This window comes from Electrophorus electricus, chromosome 5 (assembly GCF_041902795.1).
Source record: "Electrophorus electricus isolate QZ-2024a chromosome 5, ASM4190279v1, whole genome shotgun sequence".
NCBI lineage: Eukaryota > Metazoa > Chordata > Actinopteri > Gymnotiformes > Gymnotidae > Electrophorus > Electrophorus electricus.
In genome coordinates, this window is record NC_137501.1 from 3,560,636 (window position 1) to 3,576,099 (window position 15,464).

General features: G+C 39.2%; 1 protein-coding gene across 6 annotated transcripts; it reads left to right on the plus strand.

Annotated features, from left to right (window-relative positions):
• Positions 1 to 4,030: 4,030 nt before the first annotated feature.
• On the plus strand, positions 4,031 to 15,407 carry LOC118241986 (uncharacterized). Of its 6 annotated transcripts, XM_035529992.2 has the most exons (12): positions 4,031 to 4,130; positions 8,033 to 8,168; positions 8,426 to 8,525; positions 8,604 to 8,689; positions 8,890 to 9,061; positions 9,159 to 9,338; positions 9,420 to 9,542; positions 9,620 to 9,732; positions 9,815 to 9,845; positions 9,944 to 10,037; positions 10,153 to 10,237; positions 10,425 to 15,407. In XM_035529992.2, the coding sequence occupies exons 2-12, from the start codon at positions 8,034 to 8,036 to the stop codon at positions 14,367 to 14,369; spliced, it is 5,064 nt and encodes a 1,687-aa protein (XP_035385885.1). In that variant the 5' UTR covers positions 4,031 to 4,130; position 8,033; the 3' UTR covers positions 14,370 to 15,407. The 6 variants fall into 6 exon arrangements, with proteins under 6 accessions (XP_035385885.1, XP_081571156.1, XP_081571157.1 ...); XM_081715028.1 differs by lacking the exon at positions 4,031 to 4,130 and having other exon boundaries at positions 8,034 to 8,168; positions 8,946 to 9,061; XM_081715027.1 differs by lacking the exon at positions 4,031 to 4,130 and having other exon boundaries at positions 8,070 to 8,168; positions 8,430 to 8,525.
• Positions 15,408 to 15,464: the final 57 nt, after the last annotated feature.

The following is a 15,464-nucleotide window of genomic DNA, read 5'->3' on the forward strand; positions in this document are numbered from 1 at the left end:
ATCCATGCTTTCATATTGTTTACGATTCATTCAGACCCTACCATCCAAATGTCACAGCAGAAACCGAGACTCATAAGATCAGGCAGTGTTTTTCCAATCCTCTATTGCCCAATTTTGGTAAACCTGTGTGCAGGTAAACCTGTGTGCATTGTAGCCTGTGTGGTGTGTGTGTGTGTGTGTGTGTATACATATATACTCACATATATATACATATATATATATATGTATATATACACTTCACTTCTTTACATAAAAATGTATGTACTTTTGAATTTTCTTGTTTGTATGTATGTATGTATGTGTTTATTTTCTATGACAGGGGTCTAGCTTAATGGAATCCTTACAATACCCTTAGACTCAGGCCTAGTATACTAGCATATACCGTACCTTCTTTTTATTGCAAAAATGCAGTTCCACTTTATTTTGCTTGTTTACATTCATTAGCATGTTTCACAATTCTTCATTCTAAATAAATAGTAAAGTACAGTACTCCACATTACTGTACATGAATAGTACAGTAAAGAGGCTTCTAGGCCTAAATCTTTGCTTTGCCAGGATCTAGATATACAAATGTATGAATATGCATGAACAGCCAAAGGATTCAACTATGACCACCTCTATCAGAACAGGACCAGAACAACTATAACCCCCACTAGGTCTATGTGCAAATGTCTATGGTAGTCTATGGGTGACTACCCAGGACTATACGTAGTCTGGTTACATTTCTAGCACAACCACTTCTGGGTTTATTTTTGGAGGGCGGCAAAAGCATCTCCCTGGATTGTAAATTGCCAGAAACTGTCAGCTTTGTGTGGTGCTAATACAGTCTTGGGAACGTAATATATTTAGCTATTGTATATGTATAAGTAATTATTTTGGGATTAATGTTGTTGCGGTCAAGCTAGACCTCCATGCATTGCTCAGTGGACATAAGGTTCAAACATGGCACGAGCCACAAGAAGTAACACAACTCCTGGTTTCGGTCACTTCCACACAAGGGCGCAATTGTTAATGGCATGTATTATATTCTCCTTTCTAATATGTCATCCTCCACATCTTGCTAGCCAAGCATGCAGATGCAGGGGTGTTTAAGGAATGTTTTAGAGGGGGTTCATCAATAAAAGATCCCAGGTGGGTTCAGTTTCATTCAATAATTGATACTAAGGCTTGTATGTCTCATGTCTTGCTACATTTCCGTCTTTGGGTGGTGACAGGTGAAGAATCCCACAGGGATCAGTAGCTGGGAGGTGGTATGGACAGATAAGGTGGCCCTTACACGTCCCTGTGGCCCTGCCCCCTCGGGGGAGGTGTGGCAGAGAGAACTGTGCCATGAGGTGATTGGCCTCACCAATCAGGAGAGACAGTATCGGTAAGTAGGAGCCCCCATGGGATTCAAATTATTGTAACAGAGCTCCATTATCTCATATCTCAGAATATTAACTAAACTGGACAGTCATTCAATTTTCTTGCAAGTGTGGGAAAAAGGTCAGGAACCGGGTCAGTCCTCAGCCGATAACCACATAAACACGTGTGCACCCACTTATTAGTAAAAGAACTTTAGATGTATAGTGTATAGACATATTAGAGATAAAGGTTATCATTTTTATTGTTTATTACAATTGCCATTGTAGGCCCATGTGTAGCCCATAGAACTACATCTATATGGCCTACATTACCTTTTTTTTGGTTTGTTTTAAATGTAGGCTCTGACTTAAAAACCTCTTTGTTTCATTACAAGCAAACACGATTAGTTTTCCTAATAGTACTGATGTAGCAGTCGCGCCATCATGTGGTCACTATGGTCCGCATTTAAAGGCACCAATCACATGTAGTACAAGGAGGAATCCATTAACGACAGCAACTAAACGTGTAAAAACAGAGAGTGGAAACTGGGAATCGAAACATAAAATTGAGAAAGGTCTGCCACAATCACAGACCAGATTAAATCCACAGAGTCGTATTCGAGAGGAAAAACTGTGAGTGTGAGCTACACCAGGCCAGAATCCAGCGATTTCAGGCCGGTGAATCGGTGCCTTTGTTGTACAGATAAACGTATACTAGATAGCCATAGCCTGTACTAGAAATCTGAAAAAACTTTGTGCTGTTGTTAATGAGCTCTTTGTTACCTATAACCGTGCCCGCCAGTGACATAACTTACAATAAAACAAGTGATAGTAAAGGAAACCTCAGGAACCTGGTTTCACAATGCGCCACCAGTTTGTGCATAGCTGGTAAACCACGAGCTTGCTGCTGTTGGCGCGCCCTCGTGCAAACTCACCAATCCAAACTGATGGAAAGGCAGCAAACAGCACGAAAGAGAAATAACTGTAGTCAAATGCAAGCATGGGGGCAACATAAAAAGTGTAGGCCGTTCATGTTCTATATTTCACTTGTTGAGTAATTCAGTACTTGGGTCAGGGTATTAAAGTTCGTAGGTTAGTCAGTCTGATTTCAGATAATACTTAGGTAAAATTGCCAGAAGGAATTAGGAGTGAAGTTTTAGGAATCTGACAGAAAGCAGATGGCTATTAAGCCGATTGCATCAGGTTCAATCAGAAGGCAAACAGGAGTATGTATAATCAGAGTACAGTAACAAGGAGGAAGACAAGAATAACTATTAGACTAAAGAAGGCTCGGAGACCTAGTTTAGGAATAAAGACACGTGTCACGACTGGCCCTCCCTAGCGTCCTGTTTCATTATCTCCATTATCTTTCATTATTTGTAGAACCTGTGTCTTGTTAATTTTTATTAGTCCAAGTATTTAAACCCTCTCTCGTTCCCCGTTTGTTCGTTGGTCATTTGAGATTCATACACTCCGTTTGTTATTCTAACCTCGTGTTCTCGCTAATGTTTGTCGTTTCTTCTTTCCGTTGCTTGTATTTTTGGTACAGGCTGCATCCCCTTTTGTCATTATGTTTTCCATGACTTGGCTCATTGACCCTGGAATGTGATAACGTTTATGATTATAGATTTGCCCATAATAAGTCGCACTCTTCTCAGCGAATGTCCACCTCCCAAAGCTACAACAAGGGCTATAATGGGCACTTTTAACAGGTGCCATGATGGTGGTGAAGATTACGCGCTCCCTTAATGAAGAGTCAGGCTAGAGAGGTAACGCATGTCTGGGCGAGACAGGAGGTTAACTATTTTTTTAGGAGGAGTTGCCAATAGTCTAAGGGCGTTTTCACACTTGTCCCGAATACTTGAGTCCGCACCCATGACCGATTCTGGTTTGCCTTCACACACAATAACTCTATCCGAGCCGTGAATCGATTGCGCACTTTTTTTCTGTCACTTTTCTGTGCGCAGGTTCGCAAAATGGTAGGAAGAGGCTTCATGCGTTTGCTGTGAAATTATTTTACTAGAAATAGAAACAGCGCTTTTTAGATGCACAGAATTTCACCGTGCAGGAGCACTTGCAAGCAAGAGCCGTTCTCGTGTGAGATTATTTTTGTTGCATTTTACGTCTATAGATTGCTTTTCCCCTGTAAAATATACTTACAGTTGTGCAAAACATTTTAGGTACCTGAGGAAAAAGCTTACCTGGATAGTAAGCGATTATTTACTCAGAAAACACATGAAACCTATGCGATAAGTCGAATCAGCCACGTTACACAAAATGAACGGAACGGATAGCTTCACGCCTGCTGTGGAGCGCACTGGAGCACGCTGGAAGCGAACCTCGAACCACCCATTTCACAAGGACCCTGAACCGCTCCCGTTCTCGAAAATTGCTTTCACACTTGACCAAACGGTGCGGACCTGGGTCCGGAAAAAAGGCTCCGGCGTGAAAACGCCATAAGTGATCTGTATGTAATTGCTATTGGACTTCTACTTTTGTTGTGAAACGGCCTAAAATGTTTCATTAAAATTTTTTGTTTGCTCTTTATCCTACTCACTGTTTGCTTTGTTAAGCAAGCTTTGGCCTGTCTTTTCTAAGTTTAGAACATACTGAAAAGGTTTTTTAGCCCTGATTTGGGTTACATAACGCGATTGCGCTCTCTATCATTGCACTCAGCTGTTCGTGTCCCAGAGAGGGCGTGTTTCACAGCCTTTATGGACAGCCAGCTACTACTATGTAATGCTATCGTCTTCATAACTTAGAGTACACATTGTCAGAATATTTCGGGTAAGTCTTCTTATTATTCTGTTTATGAAGCGTGTGTAATGTGAGTGTGTGCTTTTCTTTATTCAGAATAAAGGTGCTCTACGCTCCCCTGTGAGTTCGGTTCACCAAAAAGGATTCAGGATCGGTTTCTCTTACGCTGCGCCACAAACGCGTCTTCCTTTGCACACAACCTGGCTCGACGCTTTTCACGCTGATCAAGCAGAGACGTATAGGTTTTTAAAAAAAGCAAAATTACTTTTCACAAATATTTTCTTAACTAGGCTCCTCTCTACAACATACTCGCTTGCTTCTTTATTTACTTTTACGACTGGTTGAATTTTAAATATGTTAAATGTCCTCTTTATGTGTTGGTATACAACGTATTAATATGATAATGGGATAACCAGTTTATTATTCCAAAACAAATACAATTGAATCAAAACAAATGCAAACATTCGTAGCAAAAAATAATAAAATCAGAGGCAATTTGACACCTGTACATTTTGTGTACATGCATACATGGAAAGCCACGTGTAACTGTCATGTGTAATGCTCTTTGGATGCAAAACTTTTCAGTAAATACTATGTCAGGGCAATTTGTTTATGGGCACACAAGTTTTTCATGCATGTTTGTGGGTTGACTATCTGGAGTGAAGTGAATTGGATTGACATGCTGTCTTTCTTTGCTTGTGACTCATAGTATGATGTCCCTAAAGGGATAAAATGGTAGCATGAAAAAGGCTGTTTAATTAAGTGTGTGCATGCATGTGAAGCTGAAGTTGGCTTTTTGTGTGTGTGGCAGGGTGGGGTGTGTGTGTGTGGGGGGGGGGGCTCATTATGTTCTGCTCTCTGTGTTAAAGGTACACTGTGTTCTTGCATTGATAAAGATCTGGGGAATCATAACTACACCCATATATTCAAACAAAAGAGCGACTACTTAACACCACATTGATTTTAATGTCTTGATTGAATGCATACAGCCTGGAGGACATCTTGAGCTGGCCAAAGTCATCTGTAGAAACTAAAAACCGTTTCAGGCTTTTATTAACAATTTCACAGAACAGCTTGTCTGCCTTTGAACCAGCCGTGTGAGGAGGGTTGTGATCAGTTTGGAATCTGCTGCACTGGCACCTCAGAGGTGTGCGGAGCTGGAGGGAATGTGTGGCAGTTGCTTTCGGCGAATCCAAACATGCTCACACACACTTGTGTTTTCCATAGTAATATCCACTGACAGTCATTGACTCTAGCAGCAAGTCCCTAATGCCATTGCTGAGACGATCACTTTACTATGGTGTCTAACAGAACACCTTTTCCAACAGCTGATACAACACCACTCATCTGGTCACCAACATAAATTATGTGGTCTTTCCTATTTGTAAGACTCTGATTAAGATAAATCATGCTATTATTTGCAACAGACATGTGCTATGTGAGTGAGGTACTGAATTTCAAAAGTCAGCAATGACAGTCAGTAATTACTATAAACTCATAAAACCAGAAAAGGGAGTTGTCAGGGACTGGCGACACGGACTCGGGAGTTCTTTGCATAAATTTCCATATTTATTTCCGTTGTGTGACAGATCGCTCTCATTTCTACATGTTCTCTGGTTTGTCAGCTTATGTTTGGGTATGATCACCATATTCCTGCAGTCCCGTACAACATATCCTTAGACAATGGAGGCTGTGTCATTTTTGAGTCGGAACACACCCAAATGAGTGATAAAGGCTAACCTTTGAATGCATAGGGTTGAGACCCTCACGTCCATGATTGGCTAATAGAATAGTACAGGTAGACAAGTTAACCTGTACTGGAGACTCATTGTTTGAGTAATGTGAGTGTACTTTCTCTTCTACACCTTTTACATCAAACTGTTACTTGACAACCCATCAAACAATTTGTTCATGAACAGTTTGTGACAGCTTAGTACAAGTTTTGTTCAATCTGAAATAAGACTTAACAATTGTGGCATATAAATATGTAAGTTTTTAGGAATGTCCTTTAAGAAAGCTAGCTTTTATATCCTTTGTCCTAAGCTCTTCTATGTTTTAATGTGTCTCAAAATTTGTGTTGGACAGTCTAATAGGGGACCTTGTTATATTCCAAGATATGCCTGTTCTAATGGGTTTAAGATATGCATTTTCGAATGGTGCCCTGCACATTAAAGGCTTCTAACACAATGACGCAATTCTCTAAAGCACATTTTGTCAAATGGGCAAATCACAAAACTTTCTTGGGGAAAGATCGTTTAGCAGTCAGTTGCTGGGACCCAGAATGCAATGCTGCAGGTGGAAAGGGCTGCATTTGGAGAGCCTCTTGATCACAGGTGGTATGAATGCACTTACTGAATAATATGGGTTCTGATTAGTACTGATTCAAAGAGGTGCTTAAGATTTTTATTGTGTTGGACATAAAAGGGTCTAATGTCTGGATTTCACTAGCTGCACGCGAATGAAAGATATTTTTACTGTTACCATACTGCGCCAGACTGTTTATGGGAAATAAATGAATGCAGAAGCTAAAAACAAGAGAATATGTAACTTACTTCTTTTTAAAAAATCATAAGATTCATTGACACAATATAAGCTGTTATTGAATGTTAACTATATATTGGCTTTCAAAAGGTACAGGCTTCCATATGTCCATGGGTAAGAACCACATTTGGACCAAAATTCAATTTGCTATGCATCACTGAATTAACACATTGGCAGAGTAGAAGAGGATGTGGAACACAAATGTATTCTGACTTGGAGTTTTGAGTGGTGGTCTTACTATATAACATAGTACTATATATATATATATATATATATATATATATATATATATATATATATATATATATATATATATATATATAGTACTAACACTTACTATATAACAAACCCTTCTTTGTTCTGCTTAAAAATAAAGAGAATACAGGTCAGAGATGACAAGGTGGTGGGTGCAAATAAACAACTTGAAAGCAAGTTGTAACAAATGCATATAATTATATATTAGTAGAGAGGGAGGAGTCTGAGTGAGAAAATTTACCCAAACCTCCTAAAACCTGCATATTATTACACAATTGCATTAATATAAAAATACCCAGAATGAAAGTAATGGACAGAAGTACCTTCTGTCTGTGTTACATGTCATGATCATATTACAGAGAAGCACGGACATTTGGGGATCACTGAATAAACAGGTGAAAAGTGCAAGACCTTAGTTTCCCAGGTCTCTTTTTAGACAGCAGCAGAGGTGGGTTGCTGTGCTAGTTGTTGTGGGACTGCCCTGTCTGTAGAATAGGCCTCTCTGGCTGGGAGGGATCAGGAAGGTAGTGCTAAACACTTGGGGCAGAATATGATTTTAGCGGCAGTGATGTCTGTTCTGGGTTTGCACTCCCAAGCTACCTTGTCAGTGTGCAGGAGTATTTTATAGGTGTAGTCTCATTTCAGCATGAACTTCGTTACCTCCAATATCGAGTGTAAAATCCTCCCCTGAAAAGGGAACAACCTGTTTGTGTTTGCATAAGCAATGGTAACACTTCTGTGGCCACATTGAACACGTGTTTACATTGGCATCAAACAATAAAAGGCTGAAGGTTCAATATAAAGAAAACCTCTCTGTACTTGGCACCGTTTCCACATTGTTTTTATTTTGTTTGAGTGTTTTGTTCAAATGTCTCACAGAACAGCATCAGTGCTAGAAGGTGACACCAGTTTAGATCTGACCTTTTTAAATCTTCTAGTTACCCATTCTCAGCCAGTTAACTCTACTAGTGCCACAGAATGTGAACAACCAAATTCGGACCAATTAATTCAAAAGTCAGAGATCCTGACGTTTGAATAAACAGATCTGAAAAGACCAAATATTAAGAAGAGGAGAAAAAGAGACTGATTAACTGGGGTTAATACTTGTGATGTAGGTGATCACATTTCTCCCTCAGGATGGAATTCCCAGTAGATTTATTGGACAGGGTGGATCCTGAGTACCTAGAACAGTCAGCGAAAGAATATATGTCCCAATTGCTCTGCAGAAATCCAGAAACACATGACTACTTCACCATACCTGACTCCAAACAGGTGAGAACAGTACACTGTTCACATAGTGTTTGCATCAGACGCCTGTGATGTGATGCATATGCGTTGATGTTTAATGTAATGTAGTGGGAATGGGCAAACTTTATTCATAATGAGTATTAACTGCAATTTATTATTTCAAATGTGCTGATGGTGACTCAATCTAGAAATTTAGTCATTTTTAAAATAATTTATGCTTTGAGCTTTACTATTAATGACAATTATTTTGACATGTTTGACACTGTTGTTCCATGTTCTAGATAGAGTTGGTCCTCAGAAATATGAGCTTTGTCCCCCTCTATGGGGTTGACGTTAAAAAGAAGGTCCTTGCACTTTTTTTACCAGAAGAGGATTTTAAAGGTAACAAAACATGGAAATAATCTTGATATTTCTATCGTTAAACTATTGATAACTAACAAAGTCGTATGCTGTTGTCAGTTGTTGGACTTTACCTGCTGGGTCAGTGGTGGTCAGTTGAGGACATTCTTAAGACAGCAGCGCGCTCACGAACAGGACTACACGAGGTCATTACCTCATAACCTCAATTAAACTCTAGATGACTTACATTTTTCAAGAAAATTTCAAGAAAAGTTCTTGCATGTCATATCTGAATAGTTTAACTTAAGTTTCTTCTGAAATTCAAATAGTTTCCTAGGCCCTGTATGGATTACCAATGAAATACAAAATGAAGTAACATTTAAAACCTTTTGTCTGGCAATACCAGGTCTTAACCACAGGAGAGAGGATAGTCCTGTATGTTCTCAACAGAATTTTTTACAGAACAAAGGAGATGACCAGCGAAGATGTCCCATTTCTCTGTCATGGAGAAAATGAAATTGCCAAAATCCTTTGGAAAGATGGCGAGGCAATTGGCTTTTATTCAGTCAAAGCTGAGGGTACAGTGGGCCTTTTCCAGTTGTACATTTTGAACCGATTCTTTTTAAAGTTTGTGTTGGCTACCATTTCTCTGTTTGTTCTTACTCTCCTCAACAGGCAGTTTGTGCAGTAGCTTTTTGACCCAGTGTTATCAGCTCCCAGTAATGGATACCATTTTTGTTAGAAAGAGTCATCGTGGCAATGGATATGGTCTATACATGTTAGAGGACTTTGTTGGCAGTTTCAGAAATGATTTTTTGGGACTGAAATATCCACTTACAACAGCAATGTATAAAGGTACAGCGATATTTGAAATTCTAATCTCTAAGTGGCTTTTATTCTTTGCTACACATGGCAATGTATAATTTTTTTACACAGTTTGTAAACAATATCTCAGCAAATATCCAGAAGACCAAGAATTGCTGTGGGAAGTAAAAAGTATTGGAGGACCTTTCCAGAGGAAACAGATAGCTAAAAGGCTACAGGCAATTGAGCTAAAAGGTGAGAAGAGGTTGATTTTATGACATAATGTCCAGTAAGTTGTTAGTTTTGTTTAATAAGTCATAATTTCCTAATAGGAAATCACACAGTTGTGGGCAGACTGAATTTTGAGTCAGATAGTGCAGATGCACCAGTGGAAGACGTGATTACACAAGTACAGAGGAGAATGGAGTACACAGAAAAAGTTGTGGTATGTAAGTTATTAACTTCTAAAAAAAAAATTGTGCAATAATAAGAAAATATAATGTCAGTGTTGTATTCTCTAATTTTAGGAGGAGGTGGTCCAGATTAAATTAACAAAAGGTAAGTAAAGTGTAGCCAGGTCAGTGTGTGAAATGAGCAAATATTTATAGAGAGTTATGTTTCTAAGGGCTAGAAGATAATTTTCTCTATCATTACAGAGGTTGAGGACATGCCTGTTACAGCAAGTCATGGGAGCAACAACAAGCCCAAACGTAGAGAAGACATAGGAGAGACAACTGAGAAAATCAATAGGTCACACAACAATTTCCAACACTTAATAATAAAAAAAAAACATTTATTCAGAAGGCTTAATTTAATTGCATTAAGGACATCTATGTAGTCCTCATTTAAAGTTTGCCTAATACAGGGTAGAAGGTATTGACACTGGAGTTCAGTCCCTGGTGGATGATCCAGTGTTTGAGGATGACACAAATTCTTTGAATGTAAAAGAGGTATGTGCAAGTGCTGTTCTGGAGATCTGTAGAAATATTTAGGTGCATAGATGCAGCTTCACTAATGCAATGCTTGGACTGATTGTAGTGGTTGAATTAGTGCAATTTTCTGTTGTTGTGTTTATTCAGATCCGTTTGTAGTAGCATGCTTTTTAGAGGTCATGTAGTTATATATCATCTTTTGCAGGACACAGCTGTCACACTGACTCATAATGTGGTGGGCATATTGGACGTCACTCGTCTTCACTGCGAAGAACAGAAAGAATTGTCCCATCAACCCAAGGAATGTGTTCAGGATGTTCTAATCCAACCTATCAAAGCTGTGATGACTTCGGAGGCACTCCTAATGAAAACAAAGCCGACTGCTGTTACGGAACGACAGAGCGTAAAGGGCAGTGAGGATACACGAACTGTAACAGTGTCGGAAACTGACACTGTTCCTGTAGTCCTTCCACCCTTAGAAGTGCAGAAAGTGGTAGAGGCGTCGATCGTTAAGACGACTTTAGGAACTGTAGAGATAAAAGAAAACACTCAAGAGGTCACACGGGATGAAGATGGGAAACATGAAGCTGAGCAGGAGATGTCTGAAGAGAACATACTAGCTGAGGATGCAAAAACAAGCAGAGACATTGCTGCCCTTCAGAAATCATGGCAACAGACTCAACTTGATCATAAACCAGTTCCTGTTGCCTCAGAGGATGTTTCAGCTGAAGAGAAAATAAGCCAACCTGGGACAGGAAAACGAAAAGATGCTGAAATAGAAAACAGGGAGGATACTGCAGTTTTTCCAGCGGAAACAGACGAGATGCATTTAGCAAGAGAGTTGCAGAAAGTGGAGGAAAATGTCCTGCCAATATTAAAACTGCAAAAGCATGATGTTGTGGTTGCTGATCTCAAGGATGTTTCTCCTACACCAGCAGATAAGAGTGAAGCCTGTGAAAAAATATTGCAGTCACAGAAAGATGATAAAACTGTAGACATGACTGTAGTTATGGATGAAGATGTAGATGTTGAACCAGTAAAGAAAGGAAAAGACAATGTAGTAGACCAGATATCTAGGGTTGAAAACAAGGGTGCTCAAAAAATAGAAAAAAGGAATGATGAGAAAATTGACTCTGGGGAAGAAACGGCATCAGATAACCAAGGAAGAGTTCTAGAATTCTCTGTGGCAGACTCTAAGATAAACTATGTCTTCCCATTAAGGCCTTCCGGAAAATTCAAGGATCAGCCTCCAGAAAACACACTGACAAAAAGGGTTCTGAGAAGCTCTGCAAAATGTGCCAAGGACCCGTCCAAACAAGGGTATGGGCAACGAAATAATGAAGAGGATAATGATAATTTGACTGGCTCTATAAAGGATAAAGTTGAGGATGAGAGAAAGGTCGAAATAGAATATTTATACCCAGCAGTGCATGTGGTGGCAGGCATAGAACCTGTAAAAGAGACAAGTACTTTTCAAGAAATCCCACTGGATGAAGAAAAACAAACTGAAGGTGCCCACGAGCCAAGTCAAGTTGATTATGAGGAATCAGATACTCGGACTAAACTGGTGCAAAAGGAAAATTCTGATAACGCACACAAGGGAGAATTTAAAAAAAAAAAAGCTAACAATCCGTATTTTGGGATCTCAATTCGATGTTCTAAACGATTTAAAGAGCAGACTGAGTTGACTGACACCGATACACATGATTTAGATGAGCTCAGTGAAGAGAAGAAGAAGATGGATGGTTGTCCTCAGGATGAAAATAAGGTGGAGGAAGATGTCAGGACTGAGCAATTTATAGAACAAGACACAACAACAGACCCAGATCCTGGAGGTGCTGCAGCAGCAAGCATCTCTGCAGAGAAACGTCCTGACCTTCATGATGCGGACACTGTGAAAGGTGCTAAAGCAGAAGCTGAAGAGAAAGCAGCAGTGCAAACAGTTGATGATTCTGCAGGTCACGAGGAAGAACACAGGGAACCAGCTATAGTGAGGGCACCAGAAATTATGGGTGGACAGAGCTTTACGGAGTCAACTTCAATCATGAAACCTCAACAAACTTCTATTGTTCTTGTGGATTTGAATAAGGTTTCAGTCATACCAACAAGTGGGATTGAGATTGTTAAAACAGTGCAATGTCAGGAGGGGGAAAGAGCAAACAAGACCAACACTGCAGTGGAAGAGGATAAATTTGAAGAGACGAAGATAGAGGAGTCCATAACAGAAAGCCTAGAGTTAAATGTGGAAATGGCTGCAGGTAACACCCCAAGGAGGTACAATGAACAAGAGGAGAATATTTTGGTAAAAGAAAAACTGAAAGATGATAAACCAAGTGAGCCTGTAGAAGAAAAATCTACTGCCATAGAGGCTAAAAAAATAGCAGAAAAGGATAACAATGAGAGTTGCAAAAAACAGAGTGATGATCAAGAGAGTATGATGCTTGCCCAGGGGGAGGTTGTCCAGAAAAGGTCTGATAAAGAGCCATTAATAATCACAACCAAAAGTCTTAGACGTAGAACTGTAACAGTCAAATCTACACCAGAAAGAAGAAATAAACGGCTCACGAAACCAGGAGAGCATTTTGAAAAAGTAGAGGCAGAGAAACAAACAGATGTAAATGACTCTGCAAACAAAACAGCTTTAACAAATAAATGCCCAGAGGAAAACAGTATGGCTGTGGAGGGTGGCATAACTGAGAAAAATGTGGAAGATACTAATGAAGTTTCAAAAGTTACTTTGGAGAAACAATGCAATTTGGAGGAGCAGGAACTGGAATCATCAACTGCTGAGGAAATGACTGAAATAGAGTTAAAAGCACTGCATAAGATAGCTGAAGGTGGGATGCAAGAAACTGAAGATAAAGAAAATGAGAGGAAGGCATCAGATCAAGAAGTAAGTGTTGAGGCAGAGGCTACTACAAAAGAAATGGACAAGGTGTTAGAGATGGAGAGTGCTGAGATGGAATATGAAAATATCCAGAATAAAGATGAAGAGATGATTTCACTTGCAGAGGACAGCATTGCCCTGGAAAAGGAAGCAGCAACTACAAGTGCAGCATATGTGAAAGCAACGGCAACCACAGAAACAGTTCAAAAGATCAGGAAATCTGAAAACACTGAAGATGAAAATGATAAAAGGGTGAATGAATCTGGTGAGGATGACACTGACCTCAGCTCAGATCAAGAAGAGGCAGTCATCATCACAAAGCATCTCAGACACAGAACAATAATAACTAAGTTTCCACTTCGAGGAAAACCTGTACCTCTCTGTATGCAAGTGGTGCATACAGAGAAAGCACAGGCTGAGAAGGAAGCAGAAATAAATGAAGCTTCAAATGTACAAGAAGCAGAAGAAAGCCAGAACCAGCCAGAGAAGAGAGACTTAAGGAGAACAGAGGAAGAATCCGAAGACAAGTTTGGAGATGGAGAGGCATCCTCTGATGTGAACAGAAACAAAGTCATTTCATACGAGCAGGAAGAGAAAAACATTAATGAAACTGATGCAGCAATGGCAGAAGTGTTAACTGATAGGGAAAAACAAACAGGGGAAGGAGAAACAGAGGAGAAGATGAAAAACAATGTGACAAACAAGAAATCGGACATGAAACTCCTGCGAGATGGAAAGCACCTAACAGATGACAATGTGGAGAAAATAGAATCAGATAGAATCAGCAAGAGAAAAGAGAAGCTGGGCCTTGGAAACCCTGAAGAGAAAAAGGGTCCGGAGGAGAACATTCTGGACAAGGCAGAGGAGCAGATGCTTGAGGAAATGTCTGAGGGAAAGTCTAAGATAGAAGCAGAAAAGCAGCTTGAAGAAAAAAAGGATAAGAAACACATTTCCACTGCAGAAGAAATCCTTCATGATGTGGAAGAGGGAATACATCATGGAAGATGGACACTAAGAAAAAGAACAATAACAATTAAAGCCAGCACTGAAAGGAAATCCAAGCGTTTCTGCAAACAACTTCTGGATGAAAACGCCAGGCAAGCAGAGGGAGCGCATACTGGAGATCTTTTATTTGTGCAAAAGCCAGAAACGGAGCAGACCAATTTGAAGTCAACTGCAGAAGCCACAGCTCAAGGTGATGATCAAGAAAAAATAGATGAAAGTGGTATAGGTAGAGAACTATCCCAGACGGCTCAGGATTAGGAAAAACTAAGAGGGGAAGAAATAGAGAAAGAAGTGGATGGAGGTCAACCAGTCCAGTTGAGAAGGAGATGGAGAAATCACAGGGGAAAAGAAAACACAGTCGGGCTAAAGCCTCGTCGATCTAAACGACTTGCAACTCCAAAATGATATAAGTAAATGCAGAGTTTGATATACATGGCTTAAGGGAGCAAAATAGCGTACCACAAGTGACAAATATTCTAGAAAATGCAAGCAGTGTACAGTTTGGTTTAATACTAAACATGATGGTGTTAAGCATAACCTAATGGGTAATTGATTCCAGTAACACACAAAATGTTAAATGGGATGCACACTTGTTCTATATTACTTGCTTTAAATATAGTTAATATTGCAATATATAGATATATTTTCAGCCTTTTCTTTTCATGAATGTAAAATCCCAAATACTGTCTCTACATTTGTGCCTGTGAATACATTTAGATAAAAACGGAATATAGAATGCATTACATTATATTCAACATAGAAGCACAAATAGTCTATTTGTATTTAGCTGCCAGAACTACACAGTGGAAGTCTCATAATAGAGTAAGACACAGCTATTACAGATGTTTTGCTTTTAGTTCTGAAATCAAAGTTTGTTGCAGTTTATAGTATACGTTATCTATAGAACATTGTTGGCCTTCAGTCTATTTTTTAAGAAGATGCACTTAGTTATTAATAAATTTACTAGTATTTTAGGAAAATATCAGTGAAGCTTTTTTCATAATTTTCATATTTTCTCTTTTTTAAAAGTGTAGGGTCTTGTGGACATCATTAGAAATTTGACTTCATACCTGTAAAAAGATGTTACAGTTTTGATATGTGCAAACACCATCTGCAGTATAATGTTCTATTTTCAAGTAACCTATTAAACTGTATACTTTCATTTTATTGTCACACGGAATGATGCTGGTGGTATTTTTCTTTCTTATTTTTTTATTCAATGTTTGTTATTTCTTAATTACTTACTGATTTAATAAATCTTTATGAGCTTGGATGTTTTCCTTTGGGGTGTGTCTGTGTTTATTTACTAGACTAGACGGTTATTTTTATTCTGTGCTTTATATGTAGTGTGCT